Raw genomic sequence first — 22,877 nt, 5'->3', positions numbered from 1 at the left:
GATAGGCTCCGACAGCAGAGAGGCTGGCAATATACAGTAAGAGAACCCCAACGGATGTCTTCCAACATCGGAGCTGTATAGCCTTAAATCATAATGTCTTCAGAGGTCAGACAGTGGATTGGAAAGGGTTAAGACAAATGGCAGGCTTTTCTGAGGAAGGCTTTAGGGAGCAGCCAGGTTATTCAAGGGAGGAAAAAAAAGGAATTCTATTCAGAAGCTACAGGATTTGGAAGAGAGGGAGGCAATCCGATGCTGACTTATAGCCGACGGATAAAGGGCTATGCAAGGCAGTGTGGAAAATGAGAAGAGGGAAATCCCAGCCTTTACAACAGTGAAAACATGGCTGCTTAGAACAAGCCACCCCTCTCACCTGTAAGTGGATTGCAAACAGCAGAATAAAAGGAAAATGTACATGTAAAACTGAATCGAAAGTAGCGAGGATTTATTTAAAAGCCAATTTTTTTTCAGTTAGGATATCTTGGCTTTTTAAAAAAAATTTTTTACAGCTTTGGCCATTGACTTGTCTGCTTCAATACAGAGTCCAGAGAGATGGCTAAAATTTAGACATCTGAGGTTTGGAAGTGAAGGATTGGTTAAGAAAGAAGCAAATCAACAAAATGATAGTTTGCATCTAGTATCCCATATGTAGTAATTTATAGATGGTTCAAATATTCATCAGAGGTTCCATAGCAAGACTGGAGGAGGAGGGAAAAAAAAAAAAAAGAGGCGGCCCTTGTGTGTCTACAGATCTTTACTGGTCTAGGAGTCAGGAGATGGTCCAGTAAGCTAAAAGTGATCAGAAAAAGGCAAGTAATTGATGAAACGTTCCTGAATGCCCATTTCCTCAAGAACAGCATATAAGTAAAGCCATGCAAGGCTGTAAAAAGCCACTTGACAGCTAAAAGTAGCCTATTTAAGCCATAAAATATTGATGTGAAGATTTTTAGACTAATAATCAAAGGGGAGCAGAAGGACGGGATTATATTAGGTAATTGATATAAAGCAGAATCCCAAAAGAAACAGTTTTCCAGTAAGGAATAAATTGGTCACGTTAGACATAACTTTTAGACATACAGCCAAAAAGCTTCTAACAGCGAGTTGGAACAGATGGGAGATCAAATGGACGACGGGGCAGATAAAAGGAGTTAGAATGTGATGCGACACAGCCCTGAATACTGTGCACCATTTATCCAAATAGTTTTTTGAACTGATCATGAAAGTTTCTCTTTTTTTTTTTTGAAAGGCATAATCAAAAAGTACATGGCTGGCAAGTCTAGGAACTGGGCATGTGCACACAAGTTTACACTTGGCGGAGAGCTTGTGCTTCACAGTATTCTGATAAAAAGACTAGGCCATACCAAGCCATCAACTTGACACAGTGCCAAAATGTGTCAGATTATTATCAATCAACTGGGCCAGAAAGTGTCGCCTTAACCATTATGGACATTTAAGCAGACTCTGCGGTTTTCATAGGAGATTGCACAAAGGAAAGTTATATTTATGTGCTTCTGAAGATTGATCTATAAAAGTTTAACAAAAAAGAAATGTAAATGTGACAAAAGCGCTGTGGCCTCCGCACAGGAGGTACATGCTATAAGACAGACAATTGCAGAAGCTCAGCAGACATAAGGATGAATTAAGCCAGTAAGATTACAGCATTGTGTAACCTTTAACTATTCATATACTAACAACCCCATTATATCTCAGCTTTATCGCCATTTTAGTCTGGATGAGGAATCCAAAATCCCCACAAGACTTTTTATAGATATACATGTATCAAGGTATTATAAAATGAGACCTGGAGAAGTTCGGTTGAATATATGTTATTTTACCGCCATTGTTATGTAAATGCCAGCAGACAATATAAGCGAGCTCTCATATCTGTCTCCCTTCACAATCATAAAATAACTAACCTCCACGTAGCTATTGTTAGTTAATAGATAAGTCTTACACTGTATATTAGGGTAATATATGCATGCAAGTCTAAAAATTCTATAACTGAATTCCTAAATTAGCATTAAAACCAATCACCGCAACAAATACCTCAACAGTATGCCTTGTGTGCAGAAAGGAAGCGATACTGAACACTCATTGCCACAACTGTAAGGTTTTCGGAGAAGCACCTGTGGCAGTTTCAGCAGTTTCTATTTGGGATGCTCCCCTTTCTAGGATTACTTGAAAAAATCAAGTCATTTCGAATTACGTAGCTGTAAAACATTGACATGTGTAGTTTTTACAGTTTTTTTTCCTTCAAAAAACTTCTAATTTAAAATAGGGAAATGGCAAATTACAGAAAAATAAACAGAAAACTGATCATTTGAAGTGATCACATATCTGTATCCAACATTTAAATGACATTGACATAAACCCCAAAAAAGTGCGCTAGAGCCCAAAGTTACAATTACGGTTTATAAACCATGGACCACTTTTTAAAAAAAAAATGGTTTTCATTACAATTTGATGTTAGGGTTTCTTACTCTGATGTAATGTTTCACTTAAAAGGGAATGGAGTCGATTGTATCAAGATGATAATTTCAGAGTAACGCTGCTTAAATAAGTACGAATTCATTGTAAAAAGTGACCGATAAGTTGGTGCAGTTTGACAAAACAAGTTGAATTTTCATCAAGATGCTGCAAAAATTACTACTGATTTCCAAAAGACGAAGTGTCCTATTTGAGTGTGAACAACCTTTGTACAATGTTGAGACATGTTATTTAGCAAAGAACTGAGAGAAGCATAACGAAAAATATAAATAAAAGCACAAAAATGCTGGTTTACCCGGTAAAGGAAGATGCTTTTGAGGGAAAGAATAAATGTTCAATTTAAGAGACTCAAAGTAAAAATAGAAGAGAAAGGGGATCATTTCTATATACACACTTCTACAAAGTCAAAAAGTGAAGAAAACAGGATTTCTTATTTGAGGTGTGTAGCTCCTTGTATAAAATGGTGCGCTTACTTGGTCCTGCAAATTCACAAAAGAAACAGAAATAAAAATTGTATAAAAAAAAACTTGTAGGTTTCAAAGCTAAAATGATAGTAAAACTTAAAAGTGAACCTGTAAATTCCCAACAACAGACTTCTATGTGAGTGTGTGTACGGCAATCTGAAAAGTCGAACCTTCATGTTGTGAGTGGACTTTGCTAGGTGGCAGCAAGGGCATAAAGAAACGCATGACCTGGCTCCACATCACCATCCTGAACGGCGCCATTACTTAGTTTATGGTGCTGTTGGGAGGCGACAGGTTCCCTGTAAGGCAAACTTCCAATTAATAATGCTTCTTCATTCAGCCCAAAATAATCCCTAGGGACAATTATACTGTAGAGTGCTGTAAATTTGGCCAAAGGGGTGCACCACTTATTGCATCTCATCTCCCGGGGAAACAAATGATTGGCCAAGATAAAGTTCAAAGCATCTTTTACAAGATGCACCAACAAATCTAATGCCTATGGCCACTTCAAAGTCTGATGAATACCATTTTAAATCTTGCATTTATATTTGAATAAATGCACTATGGTATGAGAGGACTAGGAGTATGCGGGTGTGTGTGACTTCAGGAGCCGATGCATATATATCCTACTTCCATAAGTTTACTGGAAATGTCTTCTACCCTTAATGGTGCGTTCACATGTAATGGAAATGCCATGGAACTTTCAATGCAGAAAATTCCATGGCAAGTTCCGCATATAAAAACTATGTAAGAATCCACACCATCGGTGCAGATTTTGACTATAATATGCAGCAGATTTTAGCTGGTACCTCCCCCTCACCTCACGTTACTTGGGGTTATATTGCAGCCTGTAGGGAACGCCAAGTCGTTAGTCCAATGATGCAACTTCCCCTCATCTCGCAATACATCTGTGATTTGGAAGTGCTGTAGCTGCTAAAATCAGCTGCGGATAGGCCATGTTTTCAGTGGTTTACTCCTGGTGTTTTCAGGCAAAAGCCCTACAGCCAGATGTTATATGCAAGACAGTAGATATTAAACGTGCTACAAACCGTACCAATGAAGCAGGCTGTAGATTTGGTGCTTATCCTCACAAAAGGTCACAAAAGTGTGCGTAAAAGAATTCTTAAGATTGTTAACTGAGCTGAAAGCAAATGCCTAGGGCAAGAAAAATCTGCTGATTTTTAGTGTGAAATTAGAGCTATACTAAACTAATAGACACACTGCATGTGGGAAGTTTTAAAAGTTAAAACATAAATAAAAAGAAAAAGGTTTATTCACTGTTTAAAAGTATGTTTATGCAAAGGTGGTGCAAAATGAACAGGGTTTTAATTTTGTGGGGATGAAACGGCCAATTATGCGTTGTAAGAAATTTTGTAAAATGGATAAAAGTTGATGAATCCAGGTTCAAGGACGCTGGAGGGGAAAAAAAGGAGGGGGAAGAGGACATTAACAGCAAAGAAAATATGGAGTCAGCACTTCCCCAACTTACATTAAGGAACACTTGAGCTTCAAATGGTTAAATTATTATAAGAAGTGCTATACCTGATGGGATGGGTAAACCACTCATTCGTACAGTCTGTCAGACCAGGGGGTTGGGGGCTACCAATATACCAAGTCAAACAAGATTGTACAGTTTTGTTCACAGAACTCAAGTACTGTTTATTTGGAATCCAGCAGTTAAAAGTCTTCCTAAAAACTTGCTTTACAGTGTTCAACAGTTTAGATTTTTTTGCCACTAAGGGCTCTAAAGTACTGCGACAGCCACAGTCCACCGCAATGCTAGAAGGAAGGAGCTGCCGATTTTTACATTTCTGTGAAGGACAGCAGCATCTCCATTCTAGGGAGCGGTGTGTCAATATGTGAGGCACTGCTGCTAGTAATTTGGAGATATTATTTCACATTAAACCTGCACTGCATGTTGATTTAGTTTATTCTGGACTTTGAGATTAACTCTATATACACAGCTCAACATTTAAATTGCAACACCAAAGACAGGCCACTTAAGGTTTTACAGAATCAAGAAAATAGAAGGTGTCACCAAGATATGAAAATATTCAAATTTTCAAGCACCTTTATCCAATCGTCTAAAAGCCAAATCAAAAGCAATTTTTTTTTCAGGCACAATAAACCTTAAACATCGGATCAAGTCTTGTGATAAAATGTGAGATGCCTTCCATTTGTCGACATGCCGGTTATCACCGCTTGTTGCAAATGGAGGACAGAATCCTTAAAGAGAGACCTTGGGTTATCACTTCAGCAGATCGCTAGGTTCGTAGACCAAGAAGTCCGTACTGTTCAATGTTGGGTGTCCCAGTGGTTGGAAGAACAATAACGAACTCCAATGACAACACAGGTACACAGAGGCCAACATCTGCAAAGATGGATTGTCAAATCAGAAGAATGATGGGTAGGGATGATCAATTCTGTACTCCCAGTGAAATTGCACATCATATCCCAATCTAAGCGCATCGAACAGTGTCCACACAAACCATCAGAAGACGCTACCATGACTTCGGGCTACGAGTCAGATGTCCTGAGACAGGTGTTTCATTGACCTTATGCCACCACTCTCAAGGGCCATCATGGTGTAGAGCCAGACAGCAATGGAGGTTGGAATGGATGTCTGTTCTCTTCAGCAGTGAGTCTTGCTTTAGTCTTGGACGCAATGGTACCCGGAGATTGGTCTGGAGACCATGTTGCCAATGCCGTGAAGAGGCCTTCATTAGAGAATGTCACAACGGTCCTACTCTTGGGATTATGGTGTGGGATGGCATAATGTACAGTAGCCAGACCCTTCTAGTCTTCAATCCAGGCACAATAACAGCTCAGAGTTATATTGACTTTGCTCTAGAAGCGTCCCAAGAGCTGTTTCTTCAACAGAACGCCAGGCTGCATGCTGCTCGTGCATGGCCTAAACTAGCTACGGTGGTCTGCAGCATCTCTGAACTAGTATCCCATTGAGCATATCTCGGACGTCATGGGTTAGCAATTGCAAAGGGGCTACCTCAGCGCATCCTGAGGATTTGTGTGCCCAAGTGCATTCAGCATGGCAGAACATTCCTCAGACAACCATTAATAACCTCACTGATAACATGCCAAGGTATGCAAGTGTATTTCTGAGTGTGGCGCTCATGCTCTATACTGAATAAATTGAGGTCATGACTTTTTTACATTATTTTCATATCATTAACATGTTTATCGATTCTGCAATTTCGATAATTCCATTACTTTTCCTTCTTGGTGTTGCATTTTCAATGTTGAGTGAAGTTTTGTCTGCATTCATAAATTAATATGCCAACCTGAGTTTCTGTAATGTTGTTCAGTAGTATTTGAATTGAAAACTGATCTGCTTAAGAGTTAATTTACCTTCATTAAATTACAGATCTGTTTAAATTAGAACTTCTGTATAACTCTTCAAGGTGACATCACATACTTTTGAGTCACCAGACTTCATGCCCTTACCCTAACAGACCTATACTAATGACTAAGCAGCCTCACAAAGGACTAAACAAGGGGTTCTGTTTCTGTGGCCTCACTTGATGTTACGCATGATCCTTCTCAGGCAGTCAGCAGCTGTGAAAAAGACACAGAAATACAAGTGACAGACTGCAGCACATGATTATTTTCAAAGCAGGTGACTGTCAGGGGGCATGTTTAGTAGATGTAATTGTATGCTAGTATAACTGAGGGAATGACACTTTTTTTATATAGATCTGGCATAGTGGACAGGGTCTGCTTAAGGTCCTGGGAACCGCTTTAATGAAGGAAAGCCATGATTAAAGGGGATATCCTATAGATTATTTTCAATTTTAAAAAAATGTTTGTTTTTTACACAATTGTTTTGACACAATTTCTAGTTTTTCTAGCAGAAAGAAAAGGATTTCAGCATTTTTACTTACACATGACTGACACCTTAGTACTACTTAAGGTGAGTTCTTGACATAATCAGTCTCCTTCCCCCTCTGGCAGTAACAATATAGTCCCTTCTTCCTGCCCATACAGAAGGAGTCTTCCCAGCCCTACTGCCATGCTGCTGCACCATCCTTTCCAGACGAGCAGAAAACTATTCTAGTAGCCGCTCTGCCGTGAACAAAGCATTAATATGCAGAGACCCGATTGTAGGGGGGGGGGGGGGGGGGTTAACTGAGCATGTGTGCTCTCCAGCACTCAGACTATTGGCTGGTTGTGCACATTGCTATACAGCGTGAACACCAAGCAGCACCATATTATGTAAACAAGGGTTATAACTCTTTACTGCATCTTTTTAAATAGCAAGTAAATGGAAAACATTGTTTTTTTCTTTAATACAATGCTTATAATATTCAATGGTTGAACAACTTTTTTGTTTAACCAGCCTTGCAAGAAAATGGACTGGACTCTGTCTTAATCATGATTGGCCCATACACAAAAGAACTGTAAGCCTAGACATGAGTAATAAAGTATGCAGAACATAATGTTGCCAGGTATTAAGTCTGTGGGATTTTCTGCATTTTCCCAAAGCAAACACTCTTGTAGAAATGTTGCAGACACCACATGGGCCAATTTCCTTCTAAGCTCTGATTACTTTTGTATTAATAGAGACAGTCAAGGGGCACGGCTTAGGCAAAGAGATGGGAAGGGAGCTCAATGTACTTTGTCTCTATTGCAGACAGAGCAGTAGGGGAAGGCTCCCTTACAGCTAAACACAGGATTGTTAGAGAAGGGGGCATGGCAGATCAGAATTATTTTTTTTTAATATTTCTAAGCGCCCTTTTAGACTGGCAAATCGTTCAGATTCCCATGATCAAGGGGAATCTGAACAATTGTTGCTCAGTGTAAAACCATGCACCAACTGAGCAACGAACCACAATTTGTTCGTCATTCTGTTTATGAATGTCTAAAAACCATACGACAAATGGACTGCATAAACAGGCAGTCATTCATCTATGAGCAACTGCTTGTTCACTGTGAATGGAGGGGGGAGAGGGGTGGGGTGTGTGTGCGGCCCAGAACAATCCCCAGCTCGCTCCGCCTCCATTCACTGAGTGATGATTGCTCCTCTGTAGAAGCACAGGAGTGATAATCGCTGGGACGGTCTGTTGGGCATCTCTGCCGGATAGATCAACCCGTGTAAAAAAATGACCCTGAGTTTTGCAATCTAAGACAACTTAAGGTCAGAGAAAATGAATATATTGAGAGAAGAATGGATGGGTTCATCTGTGCATTTTCTATGTTTTGCATTTTTACCATTTGATACCAAGATCTACAAAAGGTCGAACATTTGCGTGTTTAGTTTTCTGTGGTTTACAAATAGGATACATGGCCTTTCCACAAAATCATTTACCTGCTCTACAAAGATCACTGAGCAACAATATTTGATATTTATGAAGCAAGGACATTAATGTTGATTTTGAACAGTTTGCAGCATAAGGATGAAAAGTAAAAAAAAAAATAGAAAAAAGAAAACGAAAACCTGCTTTCAAGTCACACGACTGCAAATCTATACCGGTCATTGTTGGGAATTGCATGAGGCAAATACTTCTACTTGAGGTGGTAGTAAGCACTTTAGAAGGAAATCTATAAACCTTTAAGACAAAAATGGTTAAACAATGTACATAAAACACCATATTAATGCATCTAAGGTGTTACTTAGAGAAGGCATCAAAACGGGTATTCTTATTCAACCCTGTCCCGCTGCTCTTGTCCCTCTGGCCACCACATCCAAGCTCTGAGAGGTGGCTGGGTTTTACATAAACAGTCAAGCACCCTGTGCAAGACAGATTCCATAACTCCAAAGTAATGAATGAGAGCCATATAAACAGTATCACAGCGAGCTAGGCTGTTTCTGCATTGCACGAGTTATGAAAACCGTGCAAGATGAGAGAACTATGCTGTTTATGCAACTCCTAGTCACACATCAGAGCTTAAATGCAGCAGGACAGGGCGCCTCGTTCTACAGATAGGTGCAGGTCCCAGAGATTGGAAATGCACCCATTAGACTTTTATGGCAAACCCTGTAGATAAGCCATAAATATCTAGGATGGGAATACCCCATTAATGAAATTGTTTTTAAATTAAATGCAAGTTAATATAAAGCACCATGCACTAGGTTTTCAGTAATGTGTAGAAACAATAGGTCATATAGCCCAAAGTGGGACTCCGCAAATGAGTCTACTCATTTGTTATTGATACAGAATGTCTTTGTGTAGTGTCTGATTCAATGTGAAATATGAAAAAGCATAAAAATACAAACAAAAGAGGTACATACTCTATTTGTGCTCCATTGGATACAAGAGCTTTAAGGCAGTCGATACTACCAGCTCTTGCTGCTTTGTGGACAGGGGTCTCGCCCACATAGTCCTAAAAGAAAAAAAAAAGAGAAAGTGAGAAAAGCTTAATAAAAGTAAACTTGAAAAAATTAAAGAAAAGGCTCTGCTCACACTGCATTCTAACCCTTCGTCACAGATATATATTGGAAGGATTTCCTGACATAAACCAAGGGAACGCTCAAACATATGCTCCAATTGTAAAAAGTCTCCGGGCATACTAGCCTGATGAAGACTCTTGTGCTCTGTTGGGCGAATGGAACCTTATGGTTACTGTGAACACAGCTCTCAGTGTATACGCCAAAAACAGGGATCGAACACAATGTGACGAAAGCCTAGGAACTAGCAACAGTTTGTAGTACTAAAACATTGTTCCCAACTTTATCACCAAGTAGAAACATAGTAACAGAATATAAGGCTGAAAAAAAAAGACATATGGCAATTTAGTTAAGCTCATTACCCAATGTTGCTCAAGAGGGAGGCAAAAAAGGCCAATGAGGTAGTAGTCAATTTTCCCCATTCTAGCAGGGTGGGGAATTCCTTCCCAACTTCAATCTGGCAATTGGAATAATCCCTTGATCACTGACCCTTCCGAAGTAATCACTGACCCTTCAGCAGTCTTTAAACTAAATAACTCCCAATTTTGATAACCTCTCTGGGTACTAGTTGCCTGTCTTTGAACCCACTGAAACTCCGATTTGTCCTTCTTGAGTACTGGTGCCCAAAACTGTACACAAAAATTCCATGTGTGATCTGACCAGTGACTTGTAAAGAGGAAGAACAATGTTCTCTTCAATGCCCCTAGACCGCTTTTGATGCACCCAGTGATCCTATTTGCCTTGGCAGCAGCTGCCTGACACTGGTTGCTCCATTTGAGATTTTAAAAAATCCCCAAGTCCTTTTCCATCTCAGTGTTTCCCAGTGGTTTCCCATGTAGTGTGTAATGGTGACATGTATTTCCCCTGTTCATGTGCAGAACCATACAGTTATCAGTGTTAAACCTCATTTGCCACTTCTTTGCTCAAGCCCCCAATTTATCTAGATCCATTTGCAACCATATACTGTCCTCTCTTATGTTACTTTACATCATTTTGTATAATCTACATATATTGATTTTTATTATACAATCCCTCCCAGCAGTCATTTATAAATATTAAGAATAGGTGACCCAATCAGAGTACCATTTATAACCACCCTCAGCTTTCTATCACTCAGCCAGTTACTTACCCACATTCTCATTTCGCAGGCCAAGGTCTCCCATCTGAAGTCAGTACTCCCCTTTCGGTGGGTTGACACACTTAAAATATTTAGGAATAAATATTTCAGCAGAGCCTACGGCAGCCTACAAATTAAATTTCATCCCGTTCGTCGAAAGTCTAGAGAAGGATTTGGGCAAATGGAACCCCCTTTATATTTCATGGAATGGGCGAATCAATGCGGTAAAAATGGACGTGCTGCCCAGATTTTTATACATCTGTCAAACCGTCCCAATAGGACTCCGAAGAGTATTTTTCAAAAAAATTAGATCTTTGATCATAAACTTCATATGGAAGGGGTGCAAACCACGATTACGCTACTCCATACTGACGAGGGAAAAAGAAAAGGGAGGCCTGGGCCTACCAGACTTTGCGCTATACCATAAAGCCAACATAGCAAACTGTGCCCTTGATATCATTAAAAGCAGGAGTTCAAGGCTTTGGGTGGAAATAGAACACGCAGGAGAGACGGACGGCCTATACGGAGCCCCCTGGATACCAACCAGGTGGATAAAAGACATTCCTAACATCTCTCCCTTCAGTCTCCAATTGTTTACCACATGGGCGGGCTTTGCGCCGCGCATTGGCCTGGTCACAGTCCCGGGGCCATTAACACCGCTTACTGCAAATCCCTTATTTGAAACCACCAAAAATAGGACGGGTCTCCTGTCCCTCCCGGCCACTCCAACACCCAGACTAAGAGACGTAGTGACAGAGTCAGGAATGAAATCCTTGACAGAGATTCTAGACCAGGCTCCACCACAGCCAGGTTCTTGGCTGCAATATCTACAGTTAAGGAGTTTTGTGAGCTCGCTGACGCCGAAAGTGAACCTAACAGCGTCCCTTACGGAGTTCGAACAAATCTGTTTATCAAGCATAAACCAGAGACACATGATCTCCAAGCTATATAAAATGCTGCTGGGCCGGGAGACGGGGGACGAGGCCCTGAAGTATAGGGAATCCTGGGAGCGGGAGTTGGGGGACAACCTCACAGAGGAGGACTGGGGAAGGATCTGGAATCTGACCCATAAGGTCTCCACGGCAGGTAGAATTCAAGACCTTAACTACAAGATAGTTTCAAGGTGGTACAGAACCCCTGACCAACTGCAGAGGATCTATCCCCAGGTCTCCTCGGATTGCTGGAGGTGCAGCGTGAGCAGAGGCAACATGATACACATTTGGTGGGAATGTCAGCCAGTAGCCGATCTCTGGAAAGAAGTGACAACCCTGTACAACCACGTTAACCACTCGGACGTTACGATGACACCCAGGCTGGCTCTGCTCTCCCTGTTCCCAGGCTCCGCGAGAGGAGCAAAAGCAAGTTTATTAAAACATTTCATAATAGCAATGAGAAGACTCATTCCAAGATTGTGGCGCTCAACTACCGCTCCATCCAGGGGCATGTGGGTAGAAGAACTCCATACTCTCATGAGATTGGATGAGCTGGGGGCAGATGAGCCCAAATTATGGGAAGCCTACTACAAACTATGGCAGCTGTGGGTGGCGTTCAGGGGAACTGATAATCTCAGAAAATGGATAGAGCAAGGCTCTATAGACTAATGAGTTTGTATGAAATACCCCCGGAGCGCAACACACGCGGTAATACCTACCTTTAACTCCGCACACCTCTCCTCTCCCCCCCCCCCCAGCTCCCTTCTTTCTGCCTCCCTCCCTACCCTAGTCTTCAACCCCCCGGATAACTCCCCCCCCCCCCCCCTCTTTGTGTGTCTTAGAGTAAGTAAAATTAAGTCAACAGCAAAAGAGGTCCAATCAGAATTATAAGATGGGACGAGACAGGACAACCAGTCTCGCAACATGGATCAAGACGGAGAGGAGAGCAGGGGAGAACGCGCAAGAAGGCGTTAACGTAAACCAGGCGTTTAAGGATTACTGTGCGAAGCACAACATTAATCCCCCAGGATACTCTGTTTTCTGCCTCTTCTTCTCTGCTAATTCTCTGTTTGTATAATAAGCTTCGAAGCAGACCCATTCACAATAGTTTACCAAGTTTATTCTATTGCTTGTTTTGATAATGTTGAAGTGATTTTAAAAAATGTGACCAAGCTGTTGATGCACAATAAAAATCTATTTGAACCTAAACATTCTCATTTCATATACCAGCCTTTTATGCACCAAAGTATCAACGCTCTGGAAAACGCAATATATTCAAGATCCAGTGACTCTCCCCGGTCCAGTCTAAAACGTACCTCCTAGTAGAAGCTTATCAGATTGGGTTTGACAGGAGTGAACCCTCATAAACCCATGTTGATATGGAGTTATACAGCTATTTTTCATGTGGTACTCCAGGATAGCACCACTTATAAACCCTTCAAACATTTTACCCACATTAGAAGTTAGACTTACTAGCTAGTAGTTTCCAGGTTCGCTTTTTGAAAACACCCATAACAAAATAGTGAAATCTGTTGTGTAAAAGCTCACTTCTAACTAGTAACATCAGACTTCTAATAGTCTTGACAACATTTTCTCTTCAAATTGATCACCACTTGTGCATACAAGTAATTCCATTAAGTGTCAGCGTAAGGGCAGGTTCACATTGCATTTGTTTCCACTGTGGCGTTCTGTCCGAATTACTAAAGACTGCTTACAGAAGAAGCTAGTTTGTGTTATTTCGGCCAGACAGAACAGTCAACTACACTATTCTAGCAGACAAAAATACAAGAGAACAAACCTGGGCAAAAGGAGATCCAAGTGTCTCTATTTGACTAATGAAAGCCTACAGTTACAATGGGACAAGTGCTAAGGACAGAGACGGAGCCAAATGAACTAAGCAAATAGTGTGCAACTCACTCATCTTATTATGGTTCCCTTGCAAATATCTCCTTCCTACCCTCTCCAGTGAACCTGGGGAAACATGTCGGGAGCTTATATGGCATGGTGTAAAACCATAAGGCTGAACACAGATGGCCAGGTTGGATTCCGACAGAGATCCTCTGTGACCCTGGCTTACCTGTCCGGCATCTTCTCTCTGCTCCGTGGATGTGCCGGCTGGGGCACAGCCGCGCCGCAGAGCCATCGATGACGTGAATAGTGCTGAAGCTCGCATTAGAATAGGACATGCTGCGATTTCCACCTTTCGGGCAGAATATCGCAGTTGACTTCCACTTGTGGCCATGGAAACAAATTTTTCAACGTATGTCCTATGGGCTGTATTTGCTGCAGGATCCAGAGCTGCGGATCCCGCAGTGCAAATACAGCAGTGTGCAGTGGGCCCAAGCGTATGCCATTATTGGAACGTACTCCTTGGGAAACTGATATATTCTATTATTTGGCTCATTGTTTATGACATTTCTCACTTGTTTGGACCTTTTTTTGTTCATGGGACACTGCAAGGTTATCATCAATGGGTCTGTGTGATCTGATATTTATCACCACAGCTTTTTTTTTTTTTACATCATTGCTTTTCTGTATGCCCTGATCCTTTATGTATCTACTGTTATGGAATCTACAACTGCATGTATATATGTGTATTACAGCATACTTAGGGGTTTCCTGAGTAGAGCTGCAATAACTGTATCTAGGGTCGGAGCATAAGGTTACTTCGGGTAAGCTAGTTCATCCCTGTCCTCCGAGTTGGTGCCCTTTTTCATCAAGCCTTCCCTCCAGTTCATAAGATGGCTATAGATGCAGGGGGATGTGACCACATGTGTCACTTTGCTTCACTGAAGAAACACACCGCAACTAGCACCTGCGCAGGTCCTGGACTTGTTTTAATGCAGGTGGCTGAATGATGTGTTCAGCCACATGCTCCTCAACCAGAGGGAAGGATTGTCAAACGAGGGCTCATGGCTTAACCATTAGTAGAAAAAGATGAATATAAGCAACTTGCTAATTTACCTATTACATATGAATGTTAACATTAGCCATCAAGCGACCAACTTCTTTAAAAGCACCTTTTTTGGCATGCAACTTCTCCCCCCCACCAAATTAAAAGTACACTGGGAAAACCTGTTGTCAAGCAATCAGCAGATTATACTACTTGCCTGTTTATTTACATGGGCACCTGCTTGAATTAGCCATATCAGGCAGTGTGGATGTCCCCCAAACGCAGCAATGTGAGCAGGTGTTTGAGCAAATCGAGTTGTGCTGGCATTAACAGAGCAACCTGCTCCTACCAACTGTACCAGGCACTCCAACTGTGAAGACAAAGCAGAAATGGCAGCATTTAATAGGAGATAAGATTAAAATGCTAATGTTTGTCAAAACCTACAATTACTAGAGTAATTAAATATGGCAGGATGACAGCAAGTATTTTTACTAGAACACAACAAAAAAATAAGGTAAAAAAAAGTTACATTGAAAAATGCTTCTACACAAAATGATAGTTTAAAAAAAATATATATTGTTGGGTCGTTCAAGTGCGAATGAAAATCAGAGTGTAAACGGACGATAATTATCGCTCATCATTTATTGTATGCAAGCATAAAAGCCATCGCTGGCTCGTTCGCTAATCATTTGGTTTAAACACAGATTGCTCAGTTATTCACATTCACTGGTACAGTGAACTAAATGATCCTGTAAACAAAAGAATAAGATTATTTCTATGTGTGTTTAAACTGAATTCCCGAGCGAATGAACACTATAGGCGTTCTTTCAGAAGATGGGTTCATTCTGTGCTCTACTCAGAGATGGACAACTGTATCATCTAGACCAGAAACGTACAATCCGAGTCTCAGGTGACATATGCAACCATGATGCAATTCTTGGCGGTTCCCCAACTAAGTGGACACAGAAAGACTTGTCTATGTCTGGCTGCTCACAAGTACATTTTTATGTGAGAAGGCACACTACTCAGCAGGAGATCCGGGCAACTACTAATGGTGCACTGTGTAGCCATCTCTGGGTCCCTCACACTTTAGGAGAATGGGGTCGCTTGACTGTGGTGTAGCACTCCAGAAAGGAGTAGAGGAGTAGTAATTTGTGCCGATTGTCCAAGATGGTAATATCCCTTTACGCTTTACTGTGATACTTGCGAGTTGTTCAGTATGTAAAGGTTGTGCACCCCTGGTCTCGACCTTAGCTTCTCAACTGCCAGAATGGACCACAAGAATATTTCTCATATAAGGTCCCCTGCACATGGGCGGAAATTCAGCGAATTTCCACCCCTGGACGCCTGCATAGGATTGCATTGCAAAAAGCAATCCTATACAGACGGACGCAATTTGTCCGCATGAAAATACATGTGGAAAACAAATCGCAGCATGCTCTATTTCTGTGCAGGTCTAGCAGGGTACCGCACAGAAATGTTTCTCCCGACGCCCCGGGTCCGCTCTGCGCCGGCAGCGGGAACATCAAAGATCGGGAGCCGCGGCAGAGGTGAGCACCGCACTGGTCCCTGCAGGGGCTCAGGTCGGGTCAAGATTTCTCGCAGCGGGATCTGACCCGGCTGTCTGCAGGCGGCCTAAGACTTACTCAAGCTGTCTTCTTACTGTGCTTTAAATAGGCAGTATAATGTATAATCAGAGCTTTAGAGGACTTTGATGTAGTTTCAGTTGGCAGTACTTGGCTCAGGAACGTTGTGAATCACTGCTCTACACAAGCCTCTGTGTATAAAAAGGACATCAATCAGTGTCCCTGCAGCTACTAAACCAGTAGTATGGCAGAGACACCAACATGGGGAACAAGCTACACATACTACTGCTTAGCCTGCTTCAGGAATCTCAAAATCAGCCTCGGATATAGCTGCACACCACATAAGTGAGACTACAGCGGCTCATTGCTGGACAGCGGTCCTGGGCTGTCAGCATTAGGTGATCACTAACCCTCTCCCTGACTCGAAGGAAGGCTCGCAGCCAATCAAAAGCAGGATAAGCAGTGAGGAAAGTACAGGCAGTTGGTCTCCCACATCAGCATACTTGCCATGCTACCAGTTTAGTAACTGCAGAGACATAAATGAGCGAACAAGTGAAAAATAATCATTCACTGTTCAGCTGTTGGCTGCATTTAGACCGCATGATTATTTTACTCGTTTGAACGATAATCGTCCCACCTAAAAGCACCTCATCTGTCCCCATCAGCAGGCAAAATAAGGAATAGGATGGTAGATTTCAACTTGTGAACGCACCCCAATGCAGGGAACAGGTAGACCTGGTGTGAAGACGTCACCGCTCCCCGCAGCAGAAAAAGTCTACCATCAAGGTGAATGGGATTGAAGTAAATCTAAGTCACATGTAGAGTTAAAAAAAGGCAGTGGATTTTCTACTGGAACTGTACATTAAAGGGGTTGTCTTGCGAAATCAAGTGGGGGTATACACTTCTGTATGGCCATATTAATGCACTTTGTAATATACATCGTGCATTAAATATGAGCCATACAGAAGTTATTCACTTACCTTCCCTGCGCTGGCGTCCCCGTCTCCATGGCTCCGTCTAACCGCCCAATCAGGAGGCTGGATCGGCACACGTGACGGGGCGGAGCTACGCGACTACACGCGGAAGGGGGCGGAGCCAGAACGCCGCTGCTGCCGAACAGACCCGAAGGCAGAAGACCCTTCTGCGCAAGCGCGTCTAATCGGGCGATTAGACGCTGAAGTTAGACGGAGCCATGGAGACGGGGACGCCAGCGCAGGGAAGGTAAGTGAATAACTTCTGTATGGCTCATATTTAATGCATGATGTATATTACAAAGTGCATTAATATGGCCATACAGAAGTGCTGAACCCCACTTGCTTTCGCGAGACAACCCCTTTAACTCTAACCTGCGGATTTGCTATACTTACCCAAATCCAATTAGGATCCAGCGGTGCCGGCACGGGTCACGTGTAATAGATCCCCTCCCAGTACGAGTGATGTCACTGTAGGGGAAGGCTGCCTGCCTCACCTCCAGAACTAAAGCTGTTTTTATACTTCTGTTCTGCTATAGAAGAGCAAAAAAACACTGCCCCCTGCTCTGTCACAGTGGCCGAACCCATTAACTAGGAGTGGTTCCATCCAGGGGGTCTATTAGTATACAGGGGAAAAAAAATGACAAATAATTACAGCATGCTGGGCAATTTTTTAAAACCACTGGATGTAATGAGCTGAGGGCCATCTGAACAGAGCCTTAGCCAGTCCCTCCTCTGTCCTGGCATTTCAGAGGGAGAAGGGTACTGCTTAGTCATTCCAGCCATCACCGACCTCAGGGAGTAAATCTATACCACATGACCCAATGCCAGCACCGAAGGACCTGAACTGGAATCAGGCATGTATGGGTCTCCGAATAATCCCTTTAGATGGAACCCGTCATGTCCCCACAGCATGGAGTCATGGCATTAGGGGATGTAACAGGGAGCTGGGGGATGTATTTCTTAATCTCAGCTGCTCCTGCGCTGTGACCTGGTAAAGACCACGCACCACACAAAAATCTGACACTATAGAGGAGTGTGTGCACAGGACTCTGAAAAGAATTTCGTGTGGCGCAAACTTTACCGAGTGACGGCGCTGGATCGCAGGAGCAGGTGAGAATTAAATACATCCCCCCCTCCCTGTCACATTCTCTAACAGCACCATAACTCAGTTTGAGGTGCTGTGGGGATGTGACAGGTTCCCTTTAAGGGGGAGTCTGCCCAGATAATTACAGCTTGGGCTGTGTGCACACGTCATTTTGTGAACACGTATGTATACACCAGGGAAGCTCCCGACACATATGCTGGATGTGGTCCAAAACGTCTGGTGTATCCTGGCTGTGTACTGTACACAAGTGTAGTCTGCTGCAGAGCTGGAGCCAGTACACGGGGCCTGACGTGTAGAGGGGCATATAGCAGTGCAGCCTCCAAGGATTCCTGAGGTATAACACACCAAGGGCGCTTGCTGCGGCTGTTCTGCACCTTCATTAGAAGGCTTTTTCCTCTCAATATAAGGCCGGCTTCACACGAGCGTGACGGGCTCCGCTGCGGAATATTCCGCAGTGAAGCCCGTCACGGCGCCCCCCTAGAGACCCCATACTTACCAGCGGAAGATAGCGTGAAGACGCTTCCCCGCCCACCGCCGTCGTGTCATGTGACACGCCCACCGCGTCACGACGTGGCCGGCCGTGTCACGTGATGCGCCGGCCGCGTCATATGACACGGCGGCGGTAGGCGGGAAAGGGTTTTCACACTATCTTCCGCTGTGTTACAGCGGGAGATAGCGTGAACGGACGGCTTCCATTGACTGCAATGGAAGCCGTCAGAGCGTACACTCGCGGCAAATAGAGCATGCTGCGGGTGAGGACGGGAGATTTCACAGTGTGAAATTCCGCGGTGGAATTACGCATCGTGAGCATTGTGCTATTAGGTTCAATAGAACCTAATAGCAGGGGGCAACGCAGCAGATTTTTGCCGCGAATTTACGCGGCGTAAATCCGTTCGTGGGAAGGAGGCCTTAGGCCAAATGCACACAGGCGGAAATTCCGCAGCAGGATTTCCCACAGAATTTCCGCCCATACCCACTGCCATAGGATGCCATTACATAATGCAATCCTATGCAGACAGCCGTCATTTGACCGCGTGAAAACTCACGCAGAAAACAAATCACAGCATGTCCCATTTCTGTGCGAGCCTCGAACAGAAACATCACTGGTGACGCGCCAGCTCGGGTCTGTGCGGCTGTTCGACAGCCGGCACATCACAATGCAGAGAGAGAAGACGCCAAACGGGCAAGTATAAGGTGAATGCCAGGGCATGGGGCGCAGGCGTCCTCAGGGTGCATTTACACAGGTGATATCAGTCTGACAAACTCCGACTAATACTGTGCTTGTAAGTTTCTGGATGTGAGCATGACGCGTTCTTGCTTAAATGGAAGCTCAGCAAATACAGCCGTTCTGCGTAAGCAAACGGCTGCATTGTTCTCTGCGATTACAGCTCGCGTCCCGCCATGAACTACCAGCAAGACAAGCTGAAAGAACATTATCAGCGCTGCTATCTGTGATAACAGCCTGCACCGCTGATAAGAGCTCATCGCTCAATTCTTAAAGACTAGACGGGTTTGATGGAATTTTGAGTGAGAATCGTTGTGTCTAAATGGGCCTTTAGTGTAAGTATGAGAGCAGCCCTTCACAGAGCAGGCGTAAGGAGAAAAACGGAACAAGTCCTTAAAGACCCTCACATTCAGGGCGCGGGGGGCACGTGGTTGGCGCAGTCACAGCTGGGGACTAGATATGCTAAACACAGGATGTCAGCGAACAATGCGAACACTAACAGCAGAAGCAGTTGTCTCCCCTTTCATGGGTCCGCTTTGTGCCAGTGCGCCCGCCACATGCCCCCTGTGCCCAGAATGTGTGTTTAAGTATTTATCTCAAAGTTAGTTTTTCTCTTTAGGTTTCTGCAGCTCCCATTTATTACCATGAGAGCTACATAAACGGCGCTGACGTCTCCCCGTAGACTCCGGCTGGTCGCCATGGCAGTGGGCAGAATCTATGAGAATCCCCTTTAATAAGTGCCAAGCGCCCAGGACCGTGTAGTAACATGTAGTCACTCAGCTCCTCGTGTTACACTGGACAGTGCGCCCACACAGTAGTGGCCAGGAACTGCCATAAGGTCTGTCACATAACAGCAGCCCCTGCCTAGTACAGGCACCGCTTCCCGCCGCCTCACAGCTGTCCACACAACGCGCCGCGTACACACTGCTCACTTCCCGCCTTTGTTCTCAGCAGCAGACGCCCCTCCTCCAGCGGCAGCCACCCCATATTAGCATAACCCCGCCCACGCCCCGCCCCTTTTCTTTGTCTCTGCTTTCTTTACTGGTTATTCCGCCTCCTACAGAACGGGAAGGCGCTGAAGCAAATGGCGCCGTCCCCTCCCACTCCCCATCATCCCGGGGAGATTCCCGCTCTATGCTACAATACACAACGTCACCTTCCCGAAGTGAGCAGCCCAATGTATGGGAGTCCAGCCGTAGCACGAGTCTTCCTTGCCGAGCTGCTGCGCCGTATTCCCGGGCGGGCCCTGCAGCAGAGACTGAAGGCAGCCGAGGTCTCCGTCCCTGCAGGCTCGGTGCAGAGGGAAGCGGAGGTTGAGCACCTCCTCGCTGGAGAAGCCGGGCTCGGAGCACACAGACATCGTAACGCTGAGAGCAGCTGCCGAGCACACGCAGCCAGATACACACCGGGGCTCGGGGGAGGAGCGCTGAAAGGGACCGCCCACTACTAACTCACTGCCGGGGCGGGCCCACAGCGGCATGGCTCTGTATACAGCCGCGCACACCCGGCTGGTCATGTGACTGGGGGCGGGGCGCTGTGTAGGGCATGTAGTGGCCCCAATGTGCTCATGTTACCGGCCGCTTCACGAGAAAACGTGACGTCATGGTGGCACAACAAAGTCTTCACATAACCTTATGAAGGAGATTAGATGACGTAATCCACCATCGCTGACATTTCTTGTGCTGCACACATGATGCCATGAACCCCTTGGCACAGATTATAAAGTGGAGCCGCTGACCACTAAACGGGCTTTGGTGGCACGAGAGATTGGGCAGTGCATGCACAGTTCTGGTGCAGCAAGTGAACTGATACATTTGGCCATTAAAGGAGATGTCCCGAGGCAGCAAGTGGGTCTATACACTTCTGCATGGCCATAATAATGCACTTTGTAATGTACATTGTGCATTAATTATGAGCCATACAGAAGTTATAAAAAGTTTTATACTTACCTGCTCCGTTGCTAGCGTCCTCGTCTCCATGGAGCCGACTAATTTTTGGCCTCCGATGGCCAAATTAGCCGCGCTTGCGCAGTCCGGGTCTTCAGCTTTCTTCTATGGAGCCGCTCGTGCCAGAGAGCGGCTCCGTGTAGCTCCGCCCCGTCACGTGCCGATTCCAGCCAATCAGGAGGCTGGAATCGGCAGTGGACCGCACAGAAGAGCTGCGGTCCACGAAGGTAGAAGATCCCGGCGGCCATCTTCAGCGGTAAGTATTGAAGTCACCGGACCGCCGGGATTCAGGTAAGCGCTGTGCGGGTGGTTTTTTTAACCCCTGCATCGGGGTTGTCTCGCGCCGAACGGGGGGGGGGGGGGGGGGTTTAAAAAAAAAAAAACCCGTTTCGGCGCGGGACATCTCCTTTAAGTATTGGCCCCCCTGGTGTTTCCAGTGCTGACCACACTGTCTTATGTTGCCTCCATTATGTACGGAATTTGGAAGGGAGACCTGGCCCGCCTGGGGGTCTCCTGACCCACCTCGGAGCGCGTGGATGGGTCATGCTTTCCAATTCAGTACATACAACGTAGGCAACACAAGAAAAACAGGAGGTCGCCCTGTGCTACAGGATGGAACATAATTGGATTTTGGGGGTCTGCCCCTCCATCCAGGGCTTATACACACACAAATGTACATTCGGTCTACATCAGAGGTATAACTTGAAGCTCCTGGGCCCCAATGCAAAACCTGTAACAGGGCCCCCAACTATAATGCTTCATTCATAGTACTGGGCTTCCTATATGGAGAAGAGTGGCCTTATGGGCCCCCTAAGGCTCCTGGGCCCGGGTGCAACCGCATCCCCTGCACCCTCTATAGTTACGCCCCTGGTCTGCGTGCCATCCACGGATTTCACAGACTCCACACGGACCCATTACAGCACATGGACGTGTGCCATGTGAGCTGTGTCCCAGGATGTCGGGTGCAGCTTGCATACACGCGTGGGCATGAGTCCTTACACACTTTAGGGCCGGCTTCAGACTGGCGCAAAAATCTCACAATGCAAGAGTGAGTGAAAATGCAAGCTGTCAAATAATTATTACTGACACAAACAATAAGTTCACTGTGCATAAGTATTCACCCCCTTACAGACAATGCCCTTTGGAGCCACATTTTGCTGTAATTACAGATGCAAATCTTTTGGGGTACGTCTCTGTTAGGCCAAGCTGATTTACAGATCAGCCATGGAAAGCCTGCCCCAAACTCACACCGCTTAGTGCAGGTTGTATCACAAATTCCTGTGCAGAAGTCACCTCCGCATTGAGGAAAGGTGAATTCTGCAGCAGTAACCGCAATTAATTTGACATGTTGCGGAATTGAATCCCGCACTCCATGTCAATTTCCACACAGGTCTTGTGTCGGTTATTTTCACAGCTTGTAGATGACATTTTCAAAATCTCATCCACTTTGTTGCTAATGTAAATGTCACAGAATTCCCATGCGGTGCGTCCGCACGGAAAAACCGTGGCAAAGCCACCCCGTGTGAACCCCACCTTAGCACAGCATACCTACAACTGGGATTCCTATGGGTAAAACGACTTCAAGTTAGATGGGTTGTGATGGTATACAACACTCTTCAGGGCATGCCACAGATTTTCAGTTGGATAGAGCTCTGGGCATTGATTAGATCAGGGGTGTCAACTCATTTTCACTGAGGGCCACATCAGTCTTATGGGTGCCTTCAAAGGGCCAATTGTAATAGTAAGGC

At 44.6% G+C, this 22,877-nt stretch overlaps 1 protein-coding gene across 1 annotated transcript in view; it reads right to left on the bottom strand.

Moving 5' to 3' along the window:
• The window catches only part of ANKRD10 (ankyrin repeat domain 10), a 39,293-nt gene extending 18,682 nt beyond the window's left edge, over positions 1–20,611 (bottom strand). Inside the window, exons 1-3 of the mRNA XM_066579782.1 lie at positions 20,340–20,611; positions 14,511–14,663; positions 9,196–9,287 (exon numbers count right to left, since the gene is read on the bottom strand). Of these exons, the coding sequence (XP_066435879.1) occupies positions 9,196–9,287; positions 14,511–14,663; positions 20,340–20,543 (449 nt within the window). The 5' untranslated portion in view covers positions 20,544–20,611. The remainder of the gene's footprint in view (positions 1–9,195; positions 9,288–14,510; positions 14,664–20,339) is intronic.
• Positions 20,612–22,877: the final 2,266 nt, after the last annotated feature.

Source organism: Eleutherodactylus coqui, chromosome 1, assembly GCF_035609145.1.
Source record: "Eleutherodactylus coqui strain aEleCoq1 chromosome 1, aEleCoq1.hap1, whole genome shotgun sequence".
In the NCBI taxonomy this organism is placed as follows: Eukaryota; Metazoa; Chordata; class Amphibia; order Anura; family Eleutherodactylidae; genus Eleutherodactylus; species Eleutherodactylus coqui.
This window is presented reverse-complemented; position numbering and strand designations above follow the sequence as displayed.